Raw genomic sequence first — 25,651 nt, 5'->3', positions numbered from 1 at the left:
CAGCACAGTCACATCACTGGTGATGGAGGTTTTACAGGAGGGTAGCAATGCAAACAAATCTGTGATTGTCCCAAAGAGGCACTTAACAATCCTATTTTCAAGAGCTCTAGTGAGTTTTGCAGTATTAGACTGAGGGTTTTAAACACATGAACTGCTGACAGTGAGGGGAGGGAGGGTGGACTGGAAGTGAGGCAGAAGTGGGAAGGAAGAGAGAAACAATGCTGCAGGGTGAAGTGACACTTACTCATTGGACTGAAGAAGCTTAAGAAAGATTCAAATACACCTTTCACTGTCATGTTGGGTTTGCTGGGTTCCTCTGCACTTTGCTCTGAATCAGGCTGAATCGGTGCTGCGAGAACTGAAAGTTCACAATGATTAGCTCATTACCATCAAAACTATCCGTAATTAATTAAAGCAATGACATTTTCATACTGATTATCACTCATTAGGAAGGCATTTACAGTCATCAGGAAACTGTGTCTACTGATGGCTAGCAAGGTTAAGCACAGATGTCTTTCTGTTGTATTCACTTATATTGCTTTAAATTGCTTCATGAACCACAATGAGTAAAGAACTAAAGCTGTAAAATTTAAATTAAAGAATGCATTCAGGTGGAAATTGTCAAGGATAAAAAGCCCTGCTGCTCACCTATGAGGTGCAGGTTAGATGAAAATGCTTGCTGCGTGTATAGTTATATTTCTCCTATGCACACAAGCAGAACTTCTAGCTTTTTAAAGATCAGACCCCAGTTAAAACACAGAAACATGGTGAAAGGCACCTTTATCAGACACAACCAAACATACATCTATCCCAGCTTCTTATTTCAGATGGTGACCTGCTGCAGTTGCATAGTAAAGAGCAAAACATCTCTAAATATAGAGGTACTGTTTACACAAATGCTGCTGATTTCTTACTCTGGGACTTTCCAATCACCTTTCATTTTCACCATTCTAAAAAAAAAAATGGGATCAGTAAACCTTGCTGCCTCCCTACATCTCTTTTTCATTACACCAAAAGTGCAAATCACAGTAGGACTCCACTGGCAATCAACCACTCCCCAATGAGGGGGAAAAAAGAGACCCAGTATTCCCACCTGTTTTCCTTTTTCCTCTCCATGAGAGAAACTTACACCATCACCACTTTAATAGCTTTCAGTGATGGAGATTGATGAAAGCCATTTCATGGTGTTAGAGTCCTTGTGACAGAAGTGAGATCACAGCCTAACCAAAAACTCAGGTATTGAGCAACTTCAGTCTTTTGGATAATTCTTCAGCAAGAAGAAAGAAAAAATAGAATAATCTATAATTAGGGGAAAAAAAAGAAAAAACTATGATAAACAGTGAAATAAAAGCAAGTTGTACTGACAGGGATGAAACCAGCAGGATGTATTTCTTGTACAGATGCACAGAGGGAAATAGGAATTATAGTTGCAGGAAAAAATATATTTTGCTCTATTTAAGTCTCAGAATGGATCAATCCAATCTGAAGCAATTGCTTGTAATATTTCTCAGTATTTTCCAAGCATTCCCAAGACTGCTTGCTAGTAAAAGTGCTTGCTGCTTCTTTGAGAATGTTTTTGTCTTTGCAATACTCACGTGAGTGGATGCTACAAAGCAGGAGCAGGACCAGGAAGACCCACACCCAACGGGTGCCCAAGGGCAGCATCACTGCAATGAAACCAAGAGCAGTAATGGGTATAACCCTGCATAAAACAAATTATTAATATCCATATTTATGGATTAGAACAAACCTGACAGTTGATTACTGCACAGAGCAGGACTGCCTTTTTTGCAAGAAAGAGGCCCAAACCCATTGAAAATATATGTGTATATATTAACAATGATTAATTTTGAAGAAATTACTCCTTTGTAGGAAGTTGAAAGGAAGTCATCTTGTTAACAGAGACTAGCCAAAAAATTATCTTTCTGAAGTATCCCAGAGCTGGACACCTGGCACTTAAAAAGATAATATTTAGCTAAAAATTTTAATGTGAGTTCAATGAACAGAATCAAGAATGAAGAATGAATAATTTTTGAAAGCTTAAAACTGAATTCTAGTTTAGCTCATTGAATTCTTCACTCTTTTCACAATTGGAGCATATGCAGAGTTTTGGATAGCATTTTTGAAAGGTGGTTCAAAATGTATTAGGGACAAAAATACTTTTAGAAATCCCCATGTGATTCATAGTAATTTACCAGCAGGTTTAAGCTGGGTTTTGTACCTGCAAGCAATCCCTGATGACTGCTTTGACAGATGCTGTATTTCACTTTGCCTGCCCCTCCTGTTTTACCCTAAAAAGGGTTTTTATTTCAATTATTACCACTTAGTTCTAAAGACAGCTTAAACCTAGAGACAGTTTGTTAGTACTGGGGAGGGGAGAACCCCATTTTCTGAAGTGCTGCACAGGGAAGAGACTGACTGCATTTCATGTGGATATTGCCCTTTGAAGGGTCAGCTCTTTCTGCACTCCTGCTCAGTGAGGAAAGTTCCCTGCCCTTGGAAGTGCCTGTGCTATAGAGGAATATACAAACATGTTCTATCCCATAGAGAAACTACTTTGGTAATGTGAAATTATTTCTGAAGAGGACAGGAATCATGTTTTCCAAGAGACTTATTAAAATTTAATACCATTCATGACAAATTGGGAAAACAAGGGAGAAGGAAAACAAGGTAAAGAGAAAATTCTTTTTCTTGCCATTACTTACTTCTTCTGCCGTCTCCTCCAGCCATGCTTGAGCAGATCATGAGCAGCTCCCCAGGGTGCAGCAAGCACAGACTGGCCCTGACAACCGTGGAACCACAGCACATCACAGTCACCACCCCCAGTTCAGGTGCATGGAACAGGATGGAGCAACTGAGGGGCCAGAAAAAGCTCAGTGGGCTTTGGGTGAAATTGGCCCCGGCTGAGACTGTTGGAAAGCCTCTCAGGTATTCTAATTCACCAAGTTAAAAACAAGTTCATACTCTTACCAGTCACACTCCAGTGTACAACACAGAAACATCACCTAATTGAGCAGACCAGGTAAGAGATCAAAACACATTCCTCTCAAATCAAAAAGTTCAGTCAGAATGCTTAAATTAGAGCTTCTCACTAACCCTTGAAAGGTGAATTAATTAGGTATTGCTTTACCAAATATTTGCACACTTGAAGCACAAATCTGACACACATCTTTCTTAGACTTGGAAAGCCAGTCACATCCTGGGCTGCATCAGAGGGAACATGGCCAGCAGGCCAAGGGAGGTGATTCTGCCCCCCTATTCCACTCTCTTGAGACCCCACCTGGTGTACTGCAACCAGCTCTGGAGGTCTGGCCTGATATTAGCTGGGATAGAGCTAAATTTTCTTCTTTCTAGCTGTGCTGTGCTGTGGAATTAGGATGAGACTAATGCTGATAACACTCTGATGTTTAGTAATTGCTAAGCAGTTCTTGCTCTCAATCAAGGACTTTTGGGTTCCCCTGCTCTGGCAGGGGGCAGGTGCACCAGAAACCAGGAGGGAGCATGGCCAGGATGGCTGCCCTGGGCTGGCCAAAGGGATATTCCACCCCATGGCACATCACACTCAGGATATAAACTGGATGAGAGATGCCAAACACTGCCCAGGGATGGGCTGGACACTGGTCAGTGTATTGAGCAATTGTATTGGGCAGCTCTTGCTCCTATTGGACTTAATCTCTCTTGCTCCTTCTCATCACAACTATTATGATTGTATTCTATTATCTTTCAATTATTAAAGTATTTTTGTATCAACCCATGATTTTTACTCTCTTGTTTCCTCTGATTCCCATCCCCAGTGGGAGGGTGGAGGGGGAGGAGAGCACTGAGTGAGTGAGTGAGTGAGCAAGCAGCTACCTGCTGTTGCTGACTGGAGTTAAACCACAAGTTCTCCCCACATGAAGGAGATTTTCAAACTTGTCCAGAGGGTCATGAAGGTGACCAGAGGCCTGGAACAGCTCTGCTCTGAAGACAAGCTGAGACACCTGGGGTGCTTCAGCTTGGAGAAGGCTCTGGGGACACATCAGGGCCCCTCTCAGTACCTAAAGGGGCTACATGGGAAAAATGGGGAAGCCTTTTATAGCAGGGCCTGTGCAATAGGACAAAGAGCAGCAGTTTTAAACAAAAAGAGGTTCCAATTAGACTGGATAGAAAGCTGAAGTTTTTCACAATGAGGGTGGTGAGGCCCTGGCACGGGTTGCCCACAGAAGCTGTAGATGTCCTGTGCCTGGAGGCATTCCAGGCCAGGCTGGACGGAGCTCTGGGCAGCCTGGTCTACAGGCAGGTGTTCCTGCCCGAGGCAGAGGTTGGAACTAGAGGATCTTTAAGTTCCCTTCCAAACCAGAACATTCTAGGATTCTACCACTTCCATTCCTTTTATTAAGGAAGGGCTCTGAATAGACTGGGAGCAGTGTTTTTAAAATATACAGAAGCCCTAAAGTAAATGCAGATGTCATCAAATCAGCAGTTCCCCTAACAGATGAGCTGCCTAAAGCAGTTGCAGTTTGCTACAACAGCCATCTGAACTGATAAGTGAGCCTGAAAAAACTTATATATTCACATGGGTTTTTTTCCTCATTTCAGCTAATTGCAAAATGAGTTTAAAGGGTGGCTCTCTTTAACCTCATTTGCATGCAGCACTAGCTTGCTAAAATAAGCAACAATACACAGTATCCTCAGTTTCATTGTTTCACTCTGCACCCAGACCGGACTCAGCCACTCTGAGCAGTTCCAGTAAGGAGATACCTGGAAATGTCTGATCCCCAAGCCTTCCTTTTCTGAAGCATATGATTTACATGAGAGATTTTCCATGCTCATTTACCTCATGGAACACTCCAGACAGTGTGATGGATTTTTGACATAGGACTTTTCAGACTGCTAAGAACCACAGAAAATTCTCCCCCTTTAAACAGAACACTAAATTGATTTAACTACATTTAGGAGTGTTGATTACCCTTGCTGCAGCTGTAGTCTACACCTGAGGCTCAGCCTGAGTGCATCAGGCAAAAAAGCACATCCAAACCCCAAACCACACCTTAATGTTTGTCCTAACCTCTCTTCAACACTCAGGTTCTTTGCATTTACAGACTACATCCATGTGATCATTTTTTAAATTAACTGATTTTATTGGAAACCAGTTTCCTAAATGCAGTGCAAAACTGTAAGTAAACATTTTCTCCTACCAAATTTTCAGTCAATACACAAAATTACCTATGATTGTTGCTCTTTCTTATAATCCAATTCTATACAGTACTCAAAGCACACAAAAATACTGCTTTAAAGTCTATTGTAAAGTAATTTTTAAACAATGTCAAAAAAGAATAATTATGGCAAACTGACTCATCTGGGTTTAACAGCAATTATTTCTATCAAGCCATTTCAGATGAATGACCTTTGTAACTGTGAAAGCACAAGTGACAGATGTGTGATGCATTTTAAAAAATTGTTTGTAGAAAACCAGATTCTTCCCCCATGCAGGCCAAAGATCCAGTCCTCTATCAAAGACTCACTGCAAGAGTAAAGAGCTGTTTCTGTAAATCACAGCATAAAAATATTTGAAACTCACATTGTGCTTAAGTCTAATGAACCTCTGGCAAGGAGAACCTTGTGATCCAAGTGGAATCTACTCAGAACACCAAGCTCAGGAGGTCTAACCTCACTTTTCCTAACATACATTAAGCTGCTTTAACATCTTAACTGTGCAAACACCCCTAGTCACCCCAATTTTCATGGGTGTGAATGTCTGGAAAAGACTCTTTGACTGGCATCTTTTAGGATGAAGATCTGTTAGGTTCAAGTGAATGATGAGTAAGCTTAGTACACACTACTGTGGAAACAAGCTCAGCCTTGACTTTTTAAAAAATTATTTTAAGTAGCCACCAGAACCAGCGACACATCTCTCTCACCCTTCAACACAGGTATTCTACTGCAAGACTTGCTGCTTCTGGAAATAGAAAAAAACCTTTAACAATACACAGGATAAAAATATTTGACACCTATCTTCTCTTGCAGATTAGGAGAGAACTTAGCAAACTGCACAGCAGGACTCCTGAAATGAGTGAATACTCACTGGAAGCTAAAATTTTTCCTTTTAATAGTCAATATTGAAGGGTTTCGCAGGGAAACATACGGCAGTTCAGGAAAATAAGCTGCCTTTCACAATAAGTAAGTGCTTGTAGGAAGAAACAAGGGCTACACTCAGTCCCCTACTCACAGCACTCAATGTCCTTCCTGAACATGGTACACAATATTTGATATTAGGGACAAAGAAGGGCTGAAAAAGCTCCTCAGCAACTGATTCAAATAACTCCTGTGTTTATGAAACTAAACCTATCTTCTTGAACTCATGAGTGCTCATAAAAAGATTTTTATCTGCTTAAAAAAAAAGCTGAATAAAGAGATTTTTTTCCTTGACAAAGTTTTAATAACAACTCTAAATATCTTAACTCCCCACCCATCAGTAACAAAAATGCATTCAGCAAACAACAGAAACACAAACTTTCTATTTTTTTAAGCATTTCTTAATTCATAAGCTTTGAGCTAAACCTTCCTAAATTCAGACTTTGGCATGATTCACAAATACCTCTCACTCTTTCAAAGAACTTTATTTTAAAAATAATTTTCATTCATTAGACCGTACTTTATAATAGTTACCAATAGGACGGACCTGAACTCAAGCATCAGACATTTGTTGCACTTTCAAGTTTTGTAACAACATGACTTTTCAAAATAAAAGTGTACATTTAGATTCACAGGTTACTTTGTTGAAATTTAATAACATTTAAAATCACTGGAATATGAACTGAAAGGGACGTATGTGAAGTACACAAATACTGAAAAAGGTCATAACCCCAAAACCCACGTGGAAATGGAATGCAGCCAATTAGTCAGACTGTGGTTTAGGAATTTCACATTTACCTGGGTTAGCACCTTAGTGAACTCAACCACTGAATGTGAGAAATGAGTGCATGAAGTGTGACCACTCAACAGGTACTGCACCATTCCATGAGGAGACTGTGTCTTCTTGAGCATTTTGTGCTGTAGATTTTTGAAATCTGGTAGTATCTGAGATTTTTCTAAAATGTGTAAATAAACAATGGCTACAGTTAAAGTCTAAACAAAGAAATACTTCCTACTTTCTGTCAGTTGAGATTTTTTAAAGCAATCATTCATAAGGATTGCATCAACATCAGTTAGCAGAGGAAGATCAAACTTTATTGAAACTGCTTGCATACAAAATATATTGCACTATAACCAAACAAATGTCAACATAAAATCCAATCTGTTGTAGCTAATATGTACAGAGAATATTGCCCAAGAGCAGTTACATTACAAGGTCAGTCTACCTTGGTTAATTATCTACAGTATTTTAAACCAAACAGCTTACAGATGATGTGTGCAAGGTACCAATTTCTGTTTTCAAATACTATACATTCCCAAAATAAATAACTAGAAATCAACATTAATGTTTGGCAATACTTTTTAAGACATTTTTATATTTGTTAAATCATGTGCAGTTCGTTGCCAGTTTTAGTATGCTCACCTGTATGCAAGGAAAAAAAAGAATGAAGAAAGCAAAGAAACAAAACTCACAAAATACATCAGAGGCAAGGTCAAGTTTGTACAATTCTGTACATAAACAGTGGCTCTCCTTCTGGAGTAATCTGAACAAAAATGGACTAAAATGAAGGTCCTTATGCAGTTGTGCCCAGTAAGTTTAACGTGTGATCAGAAATGAAAGAAAGCACAGCTCCTACCAGCTCTTCCCACCCTTCCCTGGTGTACAGCTGTACTTTGCATCAAATTCTGTGACACCTTCATATTGGCTGGTAATTAGGACCCTGCAGCTCAAAATATGAAGAACTTTTATTTTACCTTCAATATTTCAACTACTGTATCTGTAGTTGCCAGGGCATAATGTGGTGACTTTCTTCTTACCTGTCCTGAAATAGCCCCCAAATTAAAATAAGCAATTCAAAAATTTTGGGAGGATGAAAACCATCAATGCTTTAGGCTGGTCATCTGGCCAAACAGCAGGCACCCATTACTAGCTTGTGAACATGTTACACTTGTTCCCTCAGTAACAATGAGTTTTTTCAGTTTTCCACAATGGAAAGATTTTTTTTTTTTAGTTTTTCTTTTTTAAAAAAAAAGCTTCTGTACTGCCTACAAAGAAAAAAATTACACCCCTTTTTCAATAACACTATTTGCCAAATCTTCAGTGCAAAATAAATTTCCTATTCTTATAACTGCCTAACTGAATGTTTATGTAAGGAAAAAATTATGGAAAGCATGCACTTGTCTATAAAGTACTAACGTCTGACAAGGATTGCTACATATATTTTACATTTAGTGTTACCAACTCATCTTCCCTGATTTCTGCATCCAAATATAATATTCCTACCTGCCAAGATATAAAAAAGGCACAGATCATACAACTTTTTTGCTAATGAAAATGACAATTGTTACATCACACAGATTTCAGGGTCCACCAAAATATTGAAAAAGGTGGACCAGAATGTGAACTGACACAGGACATAAAACGACATAGCATTTCATGAAGAACTGGTAAGTTAGATTGAAAACAGAAGCCAATTTGATTACTGCAAACACTATTTATTCTGAAAATTGAAATTGAGCAGTGAATTTGACCCGATGTGTTAAAATGGTACAACTGAACAGAAAGTTTACCAATGCACAGCTCAGTATTTTTAAAACAAACAAAAAAGAATCTTTCATCTTTTGAACTGCAATATGTACTTGGAAGCGATTTTCAGAAGTTCAGGTATTTTTATGCAAATATTTGAATAACTTCTTATTCTGAAAACAACTGCATACTGTTGATGTTAAAAAAGGCTAACAGAGAACATATGTTCATTTCATGCCCTGCGCCATCTTGCCTACTATTTTGTCTTTGGCCTAACAAGTTTCTCTAACATGGAATAGGAATTACTGAAACAGTATAGGAAGTATGACTTCAGAGTTATGCAGTTTAGGGGACTCCGTTGACCAGCGGCTGCTGAGCGTCCGCGCTGTCCGTCTTCTCCTTCTTGGGGTTCCGCTCCTTGCCCGTGCGCAGCCGGCTGCCTTCGCTCGAGGTATTCTGTAAGGTTTGAGTGTGGACACTCCTTTCATTATTGCAGTCAGTTCTGATCTGGAACAATTCACAGTTATACAAAGCATTCTCCTCCTTTCCTCCACCCCTGGGTGCTCTCGGAGCAGCAAATAGTGCCAGCCCCTCATGGCTTTGTTAAATGTATCCAGCTGCAGGGGAGGGTGAAAATTCTTTTCTGTTCAAAAATGCCACATACCTGTGAGCCAAAAAATCCTCTGCCATCTACCTAGCATTTGGAGCTAAGAGAAAAATTTCCAGTTTGTTTGTGCACAAAAGAGTTGAATTAGTATTAGATGGATCCTTGAAACATTACTTCAGCTTCTAGTAATTTGACTTCCTACTCTTTATATGCAAAAAGCCCCCAAATGACAGTGTCATTTCACAGCAGCATCTCTGAATTTCAGAATCTACTCAGACCTTTTCTGAAACTGAAAAAAAAAAATCCATTTAATACACCCAAAAAATTTCTGCAGTCTTTTTAAGTGGCCATAAAAAACTTCAAGAGAGCATGTTGAAAGCATATTTTTATACTTGCAAAGGAGGCAAATGCTTATTCCTTTACACGTAACATGACTTTTGCAACTTGCTCAGCCAAATCTGAACAACATGCAAGTCCTTATTTTCTTGTAACGTGTTACTGCATCCAAATCTTGGGGCAACAGATAAAAGCCCCCATGATTTAAGTGTCTTATGTATTTTTTTTTCACTACCACAATTCCTCACTGCCTACTTCAAACTTGGTAAGGTAATTACTAATTAATTATAAAACTCACACGGCCATTATTTATTTTTTGTTTTGCAAAGTCAATTACTTGCATTTCATATGCCTATTCAATTACTACACCTTTAAGTTCAGCACTCCCATTTCAAAAACTAAGCACTGGTCACTTATTCCATTTTGGCCCATTACTTAACCAGGTTTTCCAAAAACCAAGCCAAGAGTCACCCTGACGTCCCTTTGGCACCACCACACAGAGGCAGCAGCTTGCAGCTGCTCTGTGTTTCTTCCTCCCAGCTTAACACATCCTATGCAGTAAGAGATGGTGGAAGGTTTGCAAGCTACCACTTACAGCAAGGACAGTTTCCATGTGGGGAAACTTAACATATATACATAAGGTATCAGCTTGATAACTTCATGAAACAAAGCATTTGAAAAAATGGGGAAATATCTTTATAAAAAGCTTAAAAATATTTAAAGGTTACAAGATATTTCAAACCTCTTACTTGAAAAGTTTCTTGATGTGAATTTTAAACTTACTTTCTAGACTGAATAGCCTTCAATTACAAATGTTTCATTTAGTAGTGAAGGTAGTTTCTGAAGTTTAATCTTTCTTACTCTGAGGATTCTGGCTACAACACACACTCTTTATATAGTGTTAAGGACTTTCTTCCCTCAGGTACATAGAAAATAGACAAAAACACACAACACAGCAAGAAATAAAAGCTAAAACCAAAGCACCAGTAAGAACAGAGACTGAAATCAAGCTGGTTAGTACATCCTTGGGACTTGCCATCAGTTTTTCATCAGACAGAGCTCAACAGCATTACAAAATTGCATTTTACACAGCTTGATATAGAGTCCTGAGCATCTGCATCATTTTGTAACACAACTTTTGTAGATGTGATTAGGGAGTCAAAGAACATGGAATCACAACGCTACAGTACCACTCACAACTCACAACAGAAGACTCTACTGTTACTATAGGACACAATGCAATTTAAAGAGTACAGACTTCCCACAGGAGCAGAGTTACCTCAAGGGACCCGTCCGCTGTCCTCCCTTTCGCCTCTCGTGAGTTGCGCTGACGGTTGTCTGTTCGCGACTGTTCGTCATTGCCTGGAAGGAGAATTCACCCACCAAGTTGTTCAACACAGACATCATCTTCTGCTACTTAAATTTTACACAAGCACAGGAGGCAATTCAGAATTTTCTGGCTCATGAACAAGTATTATTACTAACATTTAACAACAGCTCTTAAACTATGGGCCAGGAATCACTAAAGAAAATGTTCTCAGGTGATAAGGCAGATAAAACCTCAGTGTTTTAAACCACCACAGTTTAAAAAAAGACTCACTATTGACTGGAAAAAAAAACATTTCTCAAAATGACTGACCACAGAAGAGAGGTACACAATCAGCAGTGCTTAATACCTTCACACTTTTCAGTGGCTTATAAGCTTTCTAAATTATACATTACTGTCTTTATTATGCAGCACCCATATTTTGAAAAAAAAATAAATCAAGAAATAAGCAGAGCTGCAGAATCAAGTATTTTAACCAATAAATATAATGGAACATCATATGTTCTTGTATATATATTTAGCTTTTTAAAGTTCTCCCATGTTACTTTTGCCTGGTCCTTTCCATTGAACACATAAATTACAATGTTATCCTGTTCCAATAAAATCAAATATAAGAAGATGTGAATATGGACAGCTGAATGAGTAAAACAGATTTTAAAAGATTTTTCTGTATCTACAGACAAACTAGAATTTGATTCCTTGATGTCCATGTGTGATAGACAAACTTGAGCCAAGAGACATTTTAGGAAAAAAAATGATAGTGAAACCCCCTCAAAAATAAAGCAGGTCAAAAAAAATTATACCTCTCTGCTCAGTGCTTAACACATCCGAAACAAAATACTCCATTTAAAAGACTGACAAAGAGAAGTCAGGAGAGGCCAGCAGGTGGGGAGTTGGAGCAGATAAGAACAGGAGCAGCCGGCAGAAGGGAGTTTGCTTTAGGATTCGCTCACTGCCAGCCGCTTCCAAAGGGAGTCTCTGCTTTACCTTTGAATCCTCCGCGGCCCCGCCCGCCCTGGCCTCGGGCGCCGCCGCCGCGCCTCCGCCCGTCCCCCCGGCGCAGGTAATTGTCCCGCTCCTCCTCCGCCGGGGCCGCCGACCAATCGCTCAGCTCGTCTCTGTGATCAGACTCTGTTTCAGAAGCATTTGATGCTTCAGAATTAGTTCCTATCAAGAGGATGAAAAAAATCCAAACACGCCAGTGTAGCTTAGCATGGAATTACTATAGTAGAATGCAAAATGTATATATTTAAATTCTTTCTTTCTTTTTTGTTAATGGACAGTTTTGGGATGTTTTTGCCTCTATAATGTACATCATACAGAAAGGTACACAATATATATTACTTCTTCAAAATTCAAGACAGACTAATAAAAATTAGTTGTGTGTTTAAGGCTAAATAATTAAGTGTGTCACATGCTTAAAATTGGTGTTATCAGTATATCAATGGATTACTGAACATACTACAAAATGTAATAGACATCTAAAAAGACATAAGTGTAATAGACTAGACTCCTTCGTATTTCTACAACTGAAAGTTGTGAATGTAACCTGTCCTGTCTCCTCTCACCACTGCAATTCATCTATGAAAAGAAAAAAATTCCATCATGAAACAGCCTGTAAACAGACTACAAAAGAAGAGAACAAAGTCAAAATGCTAGAAATGTATCAATTCAAATAAATGGCCATTGCAATTTTTCCAATTAACAGATCACCTTTATTGACAAAAGCTGGTCCTTTCCCCATTTTTTCCCCCCATAGCCCATATTATCAGCAAAGTGAGTTCACATCTTCTAAAAATAGTAAACACCACAAAACCATTAATTTTGTATATGCAGAACGTAAGCTATGATTTTCTTACAAAGTTCACACTACAGGCCTTTCAGTCAGGACAAACACCAGCTGACCTACATTATGGATAATGCAGTAATAGATTGCTCTGAAGAAGCACGATCTGGAAAACTATTCATTAATGAATTATCCAAGGTTTCAAAGAGCAACACATTATTTTGGTGAGTATGGTCTTCTATTAAAACATAAAAGTTCAATTTAATATGAAGAAAATAGCTTTCCTGTAAATTGAGCTACACAGTATTTTCACCTATAAATATTTATATTAGGATAGACTCACACAGGCTTATATGAAAACTTAGACTTTATGGTCAGGAATTGTTCAAAATATAGATAAAACAACAATCCTTGCCCTAAGGAGTTAGGGAATAACTAGTTATGCTCCATAATGTAGGAGACAGAAGCATGCTGTAAGAAGCAGGAACTGCATGGAAATCAGTGTAGACTACAGGAAAGCACTACACTTGGAAGTACTTTCTTACAGCATCAAGCTCTGTATCATCTTCAAATATTAACGCTCAATAGTAACTGCATTGTAAACAGCTCTAAGTCCAGTCTTTTCCAAGCAGTCACGAGAGCAGGAGGCCTCCCTGAGCAGTGCAGGTGTCCCTGGAGGCACCTACCTGAAGCATAGCCTGGCCCACGCCGGCTGTGGCCGCGGTTCCGGTAGGGGCGGCTGCCGCGGCCGAGGCCGGGCCCGTCGTCGGTCATGTACCCTTTGTCCTTGTCCGGGCGGTTCGAGGGGGGCCGCGAAGTGGCTCCGATCTGGCGCAGTTGCTCATCAATCTGCAATCGCTCCAAACGCAGCTGGTCCACTTCCTGTGCAAACACAAGGCCAGCAAGTCATGGACCACCACTATCAAACCATCTGTATGTGCACACACACGGGTCTCAGAGAGAAAAACCACTGAAATATTACAACCGATTAATACTCAAACAGTAAATCAGCTTTGAGAATAACCTGTCTAACAGAAAGGCTTTCAAATGTTCAAATCCATGTGCTACCAACACATTCTTACAGTGGCACAGTTGACAAGTTTAGGTTTGTATCAAGAAAAAGCATTCAGATCAGAACACAAGCTCTTTACACTGCTGCACATAATAACTAACAGTTATAAACCAATTCTGATGTAACAGTATTGTTCCTTAAAAGGCACTCTGCTGTTAAACCCTACACAATGATAATGAACAGTATGAGGAAGCATAGAGAGAAAAGTGCTGTAACTCAGGCACAGAAGCATCAGCACACAGCACCCTTCCCATATACAAGTGGGTAAAAGAGATACAGCAACACATATTCATGAAGTACCTTTGCTAGTTTCAGATGTTATCTAGCTCACATCAGAGTGGCAATCTCCTTTTTCTTTAATTAGGGAGAAATCTATTGATAGAAGTTTCATTCTGACACTGCATCCTCTGCAGGTCACCTAGCCCAGCTAGGACTTTGCTAAGATGCTCTGGTACTCAGGAATGCACTCCATCAGTGACTTGGTGTACGGCTCAACTCTCCCCCTTAAGATATTCCCTAACTCAACCTTCCTTTAGGAAGACTAAGACTTCTTGCTCCAGACTCTGCCATTGGTATTAGGGGCTGATGTTCCTTAGGATGAAACTTAAAATTAAAAAAAACCCCAAAACTGAGGATGACATTCAGCATCTCATCCTTCCTGTTTGTGAGCAAGTTCCCATCTCCATCCAGCAGCAGGCCTGTATTTTCTTTGGTATTCCTTTTGCTGCCAATATCTCTGCAGCAGCTCTTCCTGTTCCCCTTCACATCCCTTGCCATATTCAACTCCTGATGGACTTCAGCTTTCCAAACTCATCCCTGCCCACACAAATTGTGTCCATCTGATTCACCTGTCCTGACTTTACTCCTTGTATCCTTGGTTTTCCTATATTAATTTAGTCACAGGTTTCTTGCTGATCCCTGCAGGCCTACTGTTACTTTAGTGTGAACACCTGCATATCAAGATGGACTATTCTTGAGTTTGGAGAAGGTGATGCTTTAAGAGCTGCTCTTCCAAACCTGTTTTCCTTCCAGGAATGTATCCTATGGGATTCTTCCAAGCAGATCCCTGAACAGGCCCAAGTCCACCTTCCTGCAGACTGAGGCTGTGAATCCTAAGTCTGGTCTGGTCTAAGTCTTTCCTCTCAAGATCCTGAAAATTCACTACAGTCATTCCAGCCAAGTCTGCTTTCTTCTTTTTACAGACAAAGAAATCCATGACTCTGAGCTGATACAGTACATTTGATGTTGATGCACTATTATGTATCTTTTACAAAAAGTTTCCTTAATAATCTTTGCCTGGAGGCATAAAAACATGAAAATCTTAGAGGAACAGGTCTGTCCCACTTCTTGTCAGTGAACTAGAGGACATTATTCTGAATCGTAAGGCAACAGGCCACTAAGATAACAACATTGTCTGTGTTTATGTTGAATGGGATAAGAAGGCCAAGATAAAACCTTAGAGATAAGAATCTATCCAATAGTTATCACAGACTGAGGAACACTTACTTGTGACCTTTGGCTCAGGAAGGTTTAAGGGCACTAAGACAAAGTGATCATAGTTGACAATGAACTGATCAATTTAAAGCAAAACTGCTGAGCTATTAAACACTTCCCACTACCATGTCAGTGCCCATTCAAGTACTGACTCACGTGCAAGTATGCACTTTAGGCAGCCAAAGAAGTTTAAACCAGAAATATCTTTTCAAAGGATAGCAAGCATCCAAGAAATGAACTTGATTTTTAGTATTAGTTTTCATCTGGTTCTTCTCTGCCTCTGCCTTGTGACACCTGCAGAGCTGCTGTACCTCTGCTCCAAAACACTGACAAAAGCAGAGTTAAAAGGTAAAAGTTGGTAAGAGACTGAGTTGGTAAGAAAACAAAAGTTGTTTCTTCTCCTGACTTCTTTGATTACCTGTATTGAAAAGTTTAACAATGTATAGAAATTTCAGCATTCTAAAACAATCACTGATGGCTACTGCACTGACTGGACATAAACCATGAATGATCTGAAGGCTTCAAAACAGATGCAAGAGTTTATTTAATTAAATGAACTCAAAGCTGTCCCTACTGTTACATCTGGCCCTGCCATTGGGCACCTGGCCACAACCACCACAGGCAAAAGTAACTATAAGCAACAGTATGGGATATTTTTTGCTCCCTATACAACAGACCACTCATCACAGACTACTGGGGAAGTTATGGAGCCAAGAGGCAAACACAACATATAAAGGTGAGTTGCCTACAAAACATACTCAGGTATGAAATGTCAATTCATTACAGAAAAAGTAATTTAGCATTTTTGCATTAAAACAAATGCCCACTCTGTACAAGATTCTGCATGGAAGGCCGTTTGCTCTGCAGCTGCATGAAGGACTGACTACTCTCTCATATATAAAGCTGGCAGCACATTTTGACAGATTTTTTTATTTTCTTACTCTTTTGTAATGTGCATCCTGAAAGATGTTGTCATCCCATTCTTCAGATAAATTATTCTTTTAAAAACCTTTCATTTTCAGACAGAAAACCTTTTATAATACTAATTGTTCAACAGCCTCAGGATCTGAACAGTTTATCATCATCACACTGTTACCACCCTAAGTATTGATAGAAAAAAATCAGTGGTAAAGCAGCATCATCATCCTCACCTTTAAATAATTAAGATGATAATCCAGAAGAACAGTTGCATTAGTGATGCTATCCTTGGTTCCTACAAACACAAATGGTACCATGCCCTAAAACACAGAAACAATAGGCTTTGGTTATTGATAAGGTATTGAATTCTGAATTAGGTAATGAATTCAAACTACTGTAAAACCTGAAAACAATTCTTACACCATGAATAAGCAAAAATGAAAAAGTGAGACAACAGTCTATTTTAATTCTGATATTGACTACACCATGTACTCTAATTCCCTTTATGCAAAGAGCTTTTTTCAATAGGCAGATTTACATCATTTGCATCACAATGTCAATATTTATTTTTCTGAACAAGTGAAAAAGAGTCAATTTAGAACACTATGTTTTCCCCCTTCAAGCTAATACCACCTTCGCTGACTGCATCCATTCTCTCACAACAGCTCCTGTTGGTCTACCTTTGACCTTTTAAAAAAGTAAATCAAATTAACATTCTGTCACAAAACAAAACCTGATCCTTCTTGAAGATCTGTACAGCTGTAAAAAAAGTGCCAAAAAATATTCAAGGAAGAGTTAGTACTTCAGGTGATGATTTCTAACTTACAGTTCTTCTACCTTTCAAACATGTGAAGTGATTCAATAAACACATGGAAAATATAAATCTGGAAATTCTAAAGTCTGAAATTATGACACTGAGAGACAAAATACCTAAAGATTAACTTAGGTAGCCAAAGCAGGTGAAAACAAAAACTATGTAAAAGGTTTCATTGAGTGTGGAAAACAAAGTAAACCTTGGCAACAGAAGGACAATTTCTACACCAAAACTACTGACACTCAGCCAGATCCCTGCAGCATTTCAGAGGTGTGAGTGCAGCCCACCCAGGCCCAAGGAGAGAACCTGACTGCTCCAGCAGCTGCAGCAGGAGAAGCTTCACTGGGGACTGCAGAGGTTAAGCTGAGCATCTCCAGCACTCAGCTGCTGAAGCCCAGGCCACGGCAGAGCAGAGCCTGGCACACGTGCTGATTATCTCAAAGATTGTTCTGCTATCTCATCATTACCTCTAAAGAAGCCTTTAATTTTCACTGTACACATACCCTTTACAGAACTGCATTCCAAAGGAAGGTTGGCTGCAGAAATGAAATTATTTGAGACACCAATGTCTTAAAAATTAAAAGCACACTATGCTGAGATTGCCCAGGAGTGGGCAGTCTAAAATCTGTCTCCCCTTTTAGGGTTGTGTTTGGTTTTCTTGCCCTCTCCCTTTCTTTTACAGGCAAAACCCTTATATTAGACCTTACACATCTACATTAAGTAACCAGGAAAAATAATATATACACAGTCCTCTAGTCCTAAGGAACCTCAACATTAACACTGATTTTCATAAGCATTAAAGATTCTTTAGCCACAGGCATTGTTGACTGAAATGTTTTATTATCTGGGGTATTTTAAGTTTCATAAATATTTTATACAACCTGATAAAGAGCAGTGAAATTTCTACTAAACTGGCACTAACTAGCTCACAGTATCAATTATTAAATGATGACAAGACAAATGATTTAAGAGGGCATTTAAGGAAACGGCTTCTGTTGCTTCTGGCAGTGGATTCAAGGTATGACAATGCCAGCTATTAAGAATATGAGCTGGTAACCATGTCAAGCAATTTCAGCCATACAAAAGCAGCAAAGTGCTTATTTATTGAACCTTATTTTTGTCTTCAAAGCAAAAGTACCTATGTTCAACTTGGCTGCAGTGGGGGGAACTGAGCAGACCTTATGTGCATACTAAATTCAGAGATAAAAGTAATATACATTACTGTAACAAACAGCACCTATCTCATTTTAAAATATGAAAAGCCTGAAGATAGCCTGTTATAAAATAATGGGATGTATAAAACTGCACTTCAAACTAATGGGCAGTATTCTAACATTTCAGTCACATAAAAAGAACCAAGTGCTGTATTAAAATTTAATTGAGCTACTGTTCTACTACAAGAAGAAGGGCTGCAATATCCAAATTTACATATGGAAAGATTATTTGGATTTTATAGTTGAAATAAAGCTGCATTCAATTTACAACTCTTACCTGTTCAAGTCTGATCTCAGGTTTCTGAGATGACACAACTAACACATGAAGCAGTGCAAGCAATGCCAGTGTTAGTAATGTCATTACAGGTAAAACAGAAGTATGAATGCAGAGCTTGACAGGTAAAAAAGACCTTTCAAGATAATCCTTCAAAGCTGCATTTTGGACGGAAAAGCGTAAGCAAATCAGCTTTTTCAAGTCAGAATTAAAAAAATGAAAAAGCCAGACATACTCCCTGCAGCCATGAGTACTGGCTCTTTTACCCTTCTGTGATTCTCTAGCCTGCAGCAATAGCAGCACCCTCTTGCTTATTAAACTAATTCCATTTTATGCTGCAGGAATTGTTCTTTAGAAATTAAATATGACAGACCAGTGAAACCTTTAAGTCTAAATATTGACCATTTACCTTTTCAGACAGATGTAAAACTAGTAGAATAGTAAAAAAAAGCCCTTAGTTAATTGCTTAGCCACTCTGCATAGAAAGATGGAAATTGGATTGTGGATTTCCACTAAGTCCTACAGCGATAAAGCAGCAGAGGAAATAACTACTCAAGCAAGAACATAAGAAACCACATTTCATAGCTTATCCATAGTGCAAAGGTTCTTAGCTGGTACATATTTGGATTCTGAGGTAAATGAAAGGCAGTCCAGTTTTCTTTAAGCACATTTCACACCTGGAACTGCAGGGAGTCTTTTTGCATTGAGATGTCAAGACCTTCATGCTGTAAGATTTTTTGCATACCACAACCTTGCCCCTCAATGCAGCCCCACACAGAAGTGCCTCAAATGACAATGTTTGAGACTTCATTCAGGCCCTTTGCAAGGCTGCCAGCCCTCCTGTGCAAACCTGGGCTTTCACAGTGTTCATGCTTGTTTTTTCTTTAGGTTATAATTTACAGGCTCTTGTGAACCTAGGTAGTATTTTTTAAAAGCAGAGATTTAACATAAGGCACAAGTTTTTCATTTCAACAGAAGAAATTGCAATGAAAAATTAAACCGGGTAAAAAGCTAAGAAATCAAACTCAAAGAAGATTAATGAATGAAATCAGTAAGTTTCATATATATGGATTTATAGCCTAGCACATGCTGGGAAATGTCATTGCTTCCAACAGGAACCACATGAAATCTCTAAGAAGGTGCACCACCAATAAATTTCACAAAGCATTTTTCTAAAACAGAGAAGCCAAATTTATATAAAAAATTATATTCCAAATTTTTATTCCTCAGCATTAATAGAAAAAGATAGAATCCATGAGAAAACACATTAATCACTTATCTTACCACTACAAAGATACAAGGATTTGATAATTGGGTAGAATATAACCAATTAACAAAAAGAAAAATTAAATTAACTGTAAACATACCTCTTCTTGTGGAATATTTTTGTCATTTTCAGCCTCAATTCTCACTCTTACAACGCCGGATTTGTCCACTATCTCTTGAATCAGTTTTCCATTTTTTCCTATTACTTTTCCTACAGAAAGAACATACAGAACATTCAACCTGAGAGTATTGCTATACTCTAGTTAGACAAGACTATTTAAGTGCCAGTGCAAGAACTTGATCCTCTACAACAAAGATTTAGCTAACAAGCCACAAACTAAAATGTCTACATAAGCTTGTGGTGGTAACTTATAAAACACATTGATTACAGAAATATTCAGTACCTTGAATGCTTATTTGGCTTTGCTTTGGTAGGTTTAAAATAACTTCAAAAATTACAAACATTTCTGTTTGCATTTAAAATAGCCAATCAAAACAAACAAAAATCATTTTACAGTGCCTTAACATCTGCTGGAACTACTCCTTGTGTAAGCAAAACTTAGTTCATTTACAAAGTCTTGGTTGATCAAATACTACCAAAGATACGGTCTGAGGCAGATGAAAAATTCTCTGAAACTGAGGTTTTCAGACATTTTTGCCAGTAGTTTATAATTCACTAAAAAGTCCAAGATAAAAATGGAAATAGATTATACTCCAATGCTAGTAATGCAGACATGTATCTTCTGAAGCAGACATTCTACTGTGAGACAAGGAAAATGAAAATTTAGTTCTCTCCCATCTCAGCAATACAACATGCTGCAAACTGGCAGGAAAACGAAGCTGCTTGGGATGTGATGAGGGAGGACACATCCTTCGATCACAGCTTTCAAGAAAAGCTTTAAACAGTGATGTCAAACATGTTTTCTGGATGGAACAAAAAATGCATTTTTATTTAACAAACTGCTGGAAATCCTAAAACATGATCTTTTTCATTGGCATGTCACTAATTTAGAGGTAAAAAACCCCAAGTGCATAACAGCTACTGTTTGACTGATACAATTAATCCATTAAGAAGAATTTAAATACCACTTTTAGTCACAACAGATTCCTACTGCTCCTATCATTCAAAGCCAAATAAAGTTTCATTTTTGTGTTCCAACTTTCCTGACATGAGTATTTGCAGAAAACATGACAAAATATGCCCAGTAAGTTCCTCCTCAATGACAAAGGCTGTTTTGATTGTCAAAAACTATTTCTGAGTACTTTATCTGAATACTTTATTTCATTATATATTACTGGCAAATGGAACAGCACCTTACTAGTAAATGTAAAAAAGCCTTGGTAATGATTTAAAAAATAAATCACACAAAACCTCCACAACTTACATCAGTTATGCCAATCCAAGTTTTTGTGAGGATTTGACAACACACATAAATATTTTCAAATAAAAATGTCCATACAGTCTTTAAAAAATAAATAACATCTTGGATGGGTTTCTTCTTTGTTTGGATTTTTTTCAGTTTGAATTTTTAAAAATATAATTAAATAGAAAAAGGTGGTTGTTTGCATTTTCTTTATATGAAAAAGTATCAGTATATATATATATCTCTATATCTAAAAAAGCCTTCTGCATTTTTAAAGCAAATTACTAGGAATTTTAAAAGCCAATTTATTCAACATAGCTTATTTCAGACATAACATAGGGTTCAGCCAAAGTTATATTCTAAAGGATCCATGTTAAGAATTAAGAATAGAAATGAAAACCTGCCAAAAAAATATAATTGCTAAGTTCTAAAGAGAAACAGACTTTAAGACCTCACATTAAAATAATGATGGCAGCTTATCATTTTCACTTATCACCAGTAAAAACAGGGAGGAATAAGGAAAACTGCTTTTAATCAATTCCAGAGCTGAGCTGCCACATTCCTTAGGACTTGTCCTGCTGCAGAATTTCACATTGCTTCAACACCAGCTTTCATACACTCCCTGACAACCTATTAAAGCATTTGCTTTCAGGGCTGTGTTTTACCATAAAGTGTCTTCTCTGCTCTTTTCTAATCTACTGAATGAAATAATGTATTTTTATTTTGCTTTGTAGCATCAAAAGCTTATTAAAAGACTTCTCCAGATATACAAGGGCTGCATGTGTTTTTAAGGACCTTCTTCATTATTTGGCAATGGAAGTATTTTAAATTTTCTTCATCTGATACCTAGTTCATCTCACAGTACTACTTCTAAACATCTCTAAAAAGACAGGAGAAAAAAGACAAACATAAGTCAAAGAAATTATTCAAAATATGCTAGGAAAATCTGAGACTGCAGATTCATCTCTTCTATAGCTGAACTAATCTCTGGATTTGTTTGGGGGAAGTAAATAATTCTCCAGCTCAATCCAGAAATTATTCTACCTTGTACTTGAGCATCAGCACATTGCTTCCAGTTCAGTGCAGCTCTCAGAAGGCATTTTTCCTTACTTCCACAGAGGCAGCCTCCAGAAATGACTTACCTACTAAATTCCTTGGGACTTGTATGACATCTTCAGCAAATTCAAGGTAACTTCTTGCCTTTTTCACCGCATCTTGATCCTACAATAGAAAGAAGTGTAAGAAACAAGATACGTTTCCCCAAGGTTTTTGTTTGCTTGTTTCTTTCAGGTATTTTCTGAAATGATAAAGAGGGGAACTCACCTCTCCATAAATATGGAATGTACAAGTATCTTCATCAAGGTCAATGGCAGTCACTCCAGGGACTTTTCTGGCTTGCTGAATATTAGCACCGTGAGTGCCAATGGCCAAACCCATTAGGTCTTCACGTACTACAAACTGTTCATGGAACCGGGATGCAAGTTGCCTAGAACTCTGAAGGAAAATCTAATGTCAGCTCCCTTTGATTGTCTCTCCAGCACACTGGAGAGAGAAATCAACGTAAATTTCAAGCCTATTTTTCAATCAGATGCTTAGCCTACTTTTTATTTACTCAATCCCTTTACTGCACTTATTTTAGCTTCAAAACCACCAAGGAGTCTCCTTCAGAAATGTTTTAAATGCTAACATAAGGCTGGCCTCTAGCTGTGTTGACACCTCCATTCTGAATTACCCTTTAATAGCTACAGCTATCAGGTGTTACTAGGTAAGATAGCACTCATAAGGTAGTGAAACAGTAACTGTGGTGATTATTTAAGCAAACTTTACCATCTCTGAGAAAAAAAACTGCACCAATTTCAACAGGTGGGTGAAACTGTAATAACTCAATGACTGACACAATTATATATAAAACAGAGCAGCTGTGGATATCTAATGCACTTTAAAAAAATGAAGAATCTGTGCCTATGCATGACAAAACAAAAAGTGTTTGAATTCAGAGAACAAGTGTGTTCAGAATTTCAGCCAGGAATCACACATCTACCCAGACAGAAGGGTCATACTGAGCACTCACAAGCGTGAGCATAACAGAACACAGGAAAGCAACAATTGTTTAATGCATTGTGGGAAGACAGAATTTCCAACTGTGATAATCTATTAAGGAAGGAGTGTTTTGCAAGGAAGAAACAAGATAAAAGCCAAGAGATATAATCCTGTCCATGTTTTTGCATTGCAATTGAAGCTGTAACTACTGTCAAGACATACATAAGCACACTTCAAATTAGCAGTTTAATGTCAGCAAAATGAGACCCTACAGATGTTGAGAAAACATCAAGGAATTGCCCACAACAAGCCCTATACTGTTCCAGCTAAACTGCTACTGCTTTCTGAGCTGCTCCTGCTTAAAGCTGTTGGTAAATATCCTGTGCTAAATCACTGTTTCAAAGAGCTGGTTACAGCAGATAATGGTGTAAGTACCCAAGTGTTATGAAATACTTCAGATTATCTGAGAGCACTGTCAAGTACTTCAGTAGCTACATTACAGACAATTTGGAAAGCAAAAGTTATTTTTAATTGCTCACATTTCCACTTCTAACAGATAATCCAAATGCTGATTCACTAGCTGACATCTTTTATAGACAGCCAAATAAGAGGAGAGAACAAGATGACCAAGACAATGATCCATTGTTAACTATCTATGACATGTGGAAAAGATGAAGCTACATCATCACTGAGGACCTTGGCCTTGACAGTCAAACCAGAGTTTTTCTGCCTGCACTAAAACATCATCAGCTTTTCTGCAAATTATTACGAAGTGTGCTCTGTTTAAACATCAGAAATTCTGTATTTTATTTCCCTCCAATACATTAAGAAGAAACATCTATGCAAATAATGTATTAATACCTACACAGCAGCCAGAACTGAGTTCTACTTAGATCCAGTAAAATACAAGCCAGAACACAAAACACTTGTCAATTCAGGCTGTTTAGTATGTGAACGACACCCAAAACAGCTAAATCACATCCAATGGGAAAGAATGTAAACAAAAAATAATCTGTTATTTTACTTGATGCTCTAAAAACCATGTTTGAGAAGTAGAGCCATGCAAGTCAAGAAGATAATATGCAAAAAAGAAGGTGCAACAAATAGGAAGAAAAAAACTCCACTGAACAAAAGAAGCTGGTCTAGTGATAATGACTCAGGAAACAAAACAGGCAAAACTGCTAGAAGAAAAGAAGGGGCAGACTTTGAAAGTTCAGTGACTATGAGAAACATAAAAAGGTTTACTTGATGAAAACAGTGAGCTGCTATTAATAATGCAGTAAAGCCCAAAGTGTTCACTAAATATTTTTTCTGCAGATGGACATATGCAGTCTGTTGGTATGTCAGTGTCTCAACAATAATCATGAATATGATTTTTATTATCTGAAGCGCTTCCTTTCAACTTTGGATGAAACTGATTTTATATTTACTCTAACTACAAGAAACACAAATGCCAAAATGAAAAATAGCAGCCAACTTCTGTCACACAAATTTTAACTGTATATATTTATCTCACAACCTTTATTTAAGTACTTAGGTAGAAACTGAAGTTCAACAATGGTTTTCTAGTGAGAACCAAATCAAGTTTGAGACTTTCACAGCAGCAAAAAGACTCAGTGCTACAATGACAAGAAGAATCCAAGATCAGTTTGGGAAAGGAATCAATGACAACAGTTGTTGGTGCATGCATTTGTGGGGGCATGTAAAGAGAATTAGCTCTAAAGAGGCTGTTGTTCTTCCCACATCCAAAATAATACTTTGCACTTCAAGAGGTAAACTGCCCACACAACTGTCAGTTCTGGAGGATAAAGAAGAATGATTACTGAAGAGCTACAATGGGGTGCTCAGTAAGGAACACCAGTGAGGAGAAACTGGTCCATCCCTCATCTAGAGAAAAATCAAAACCCTAACAAACCTAGATTTCAGCTCTGAAACACCGAAATCAAGATATGAAAGAGGGAACAACAGAAGTGAGAAGCTCTTGTGGGAGTGAGTATGCCCACTGCACACACAAGGCCTGAACATGACATCCCACTTCAAAGAGATGGAACCCCTGGGAAGGGGGAATGAAACCTGGCTCTGCAGAAACACTGCTGGTATACACCTGTGTCAAACTGAGTTACAGGAGTTTAAGTGGTACCTCTGATTCTTGACAGTGAATCTAAAAAGTTTTCATAAATATTGCTATTTTTTCTAATTTGTAGATAGGAGAAAAACCATGAAGAAATGTTAATCCTGGTGTATAAAAAAACCCCTTATTTCCTTGCCTACTCTTTTCTTTTTTTTTTTCTTTTACCCATGGACAAGGATGACTCAAGCTTCTTGCCAGTCAACACCCACTCACCAGTCACAGGAGTATCAGAAGCTGTATCTGCTGTAAGATTATTTCCTAACATTTTATCTATAGACAAACCTATCCCTTCATACATTCTACCAGCATCAGTTTTCACCCCCTTCATCTCATTTTCACTGTATTATTTTGCTAGATCCAGTTCTAG

At 38.1% G+C, this 25,651-nt stretch overlaps 1 protein-coding gene and 1 long non-coding RNA gene across 4 annotated transcripts in view; both read right to left on the bottom strand.

The window, feature by feature from the left end:
• Positions 1-244: 244 nt before the first annotated feature.
• On the bottom strand, positions 245-833 carry LOC135447717 (uncharacterized). The gene is made up of 2 exons (XR_010440257.1): positions 804-833; positions 245-358 (listed from the first exon to the last, which is right to left on the bottom strand). It is a non-coding gene; the product is annotated as an uncharacterized LOC135447717 (long non-coding RNA).
• Positions 834-6,580: 5,747 nt separating this feature from the next.
• FMR1 (fragile X messenger ribonucleoprotein 1) overlaps positions 6,581-25,651 on the bottom strand; it is a 31,689-nt gene continuing 12,618 nt past the window's right edge. The window contains exons 8-15 of one of the 3 annotated variants that reach the window (XM_064713243.1): positions 22,437-22,607; positions 22,256-22,334; positions 19,851-19,960; positions 16,415-16,501; positions 13,384-13,579; positions 11,899-12,042; positions 10,864-10,946; positions 6,581-9,148 (exon numbers count right to left, since the gene is read on the bottom strand). In XM_064713243.1, the coding sequence (XP_064569313.1) occupies positions 8,987-9,148; positions 10,864-10,946; positions 11,899-12,042; positions 13,384-13,579; positions 16,415-16,501; positions 19,851-19,960; positions 22,256-22,334; positions 22,437-22,607 (1,032 nt within the window). In that variant the 3' untranslated portion in view covers positions 6,581-8,986. Of the gene's footprint in view, positions 9,149-10,863; positions 10,947-11,898; positions 12,079-13,383; positions 13,580-16,414; positions 16,502-19,850; positions 19,961-22,255; positions 22,335-22,436; positions 22,608-25,651 lie in introns of all 3 variants that reach the window. The other 2 variants (XM_064713242.1, XM_064713244.1) reach the window with 2 other exon arrangements.

The sequence above is a fragment of the Zonotrichia leucophrys genome, chromosome 4A (genome assembly GCF_028769735.1).
Source record: "Zonotrichia leucophrys gambelii isolate GWCS_2022_RI chromosome 4A, RI_Zleu_2.0, whole genome shotgun sequence".
In the NCBI taxonomy this organism is placed as follows: Eukaryota; Metazoa; Chordata; class Aves; order Passeriformes; family Passerellidae; genus Zonotrichia; species Zonotrichia leucophrys.
This window is presented reverse-complemented; position numbering and strand designations above follow the sequence as displayed.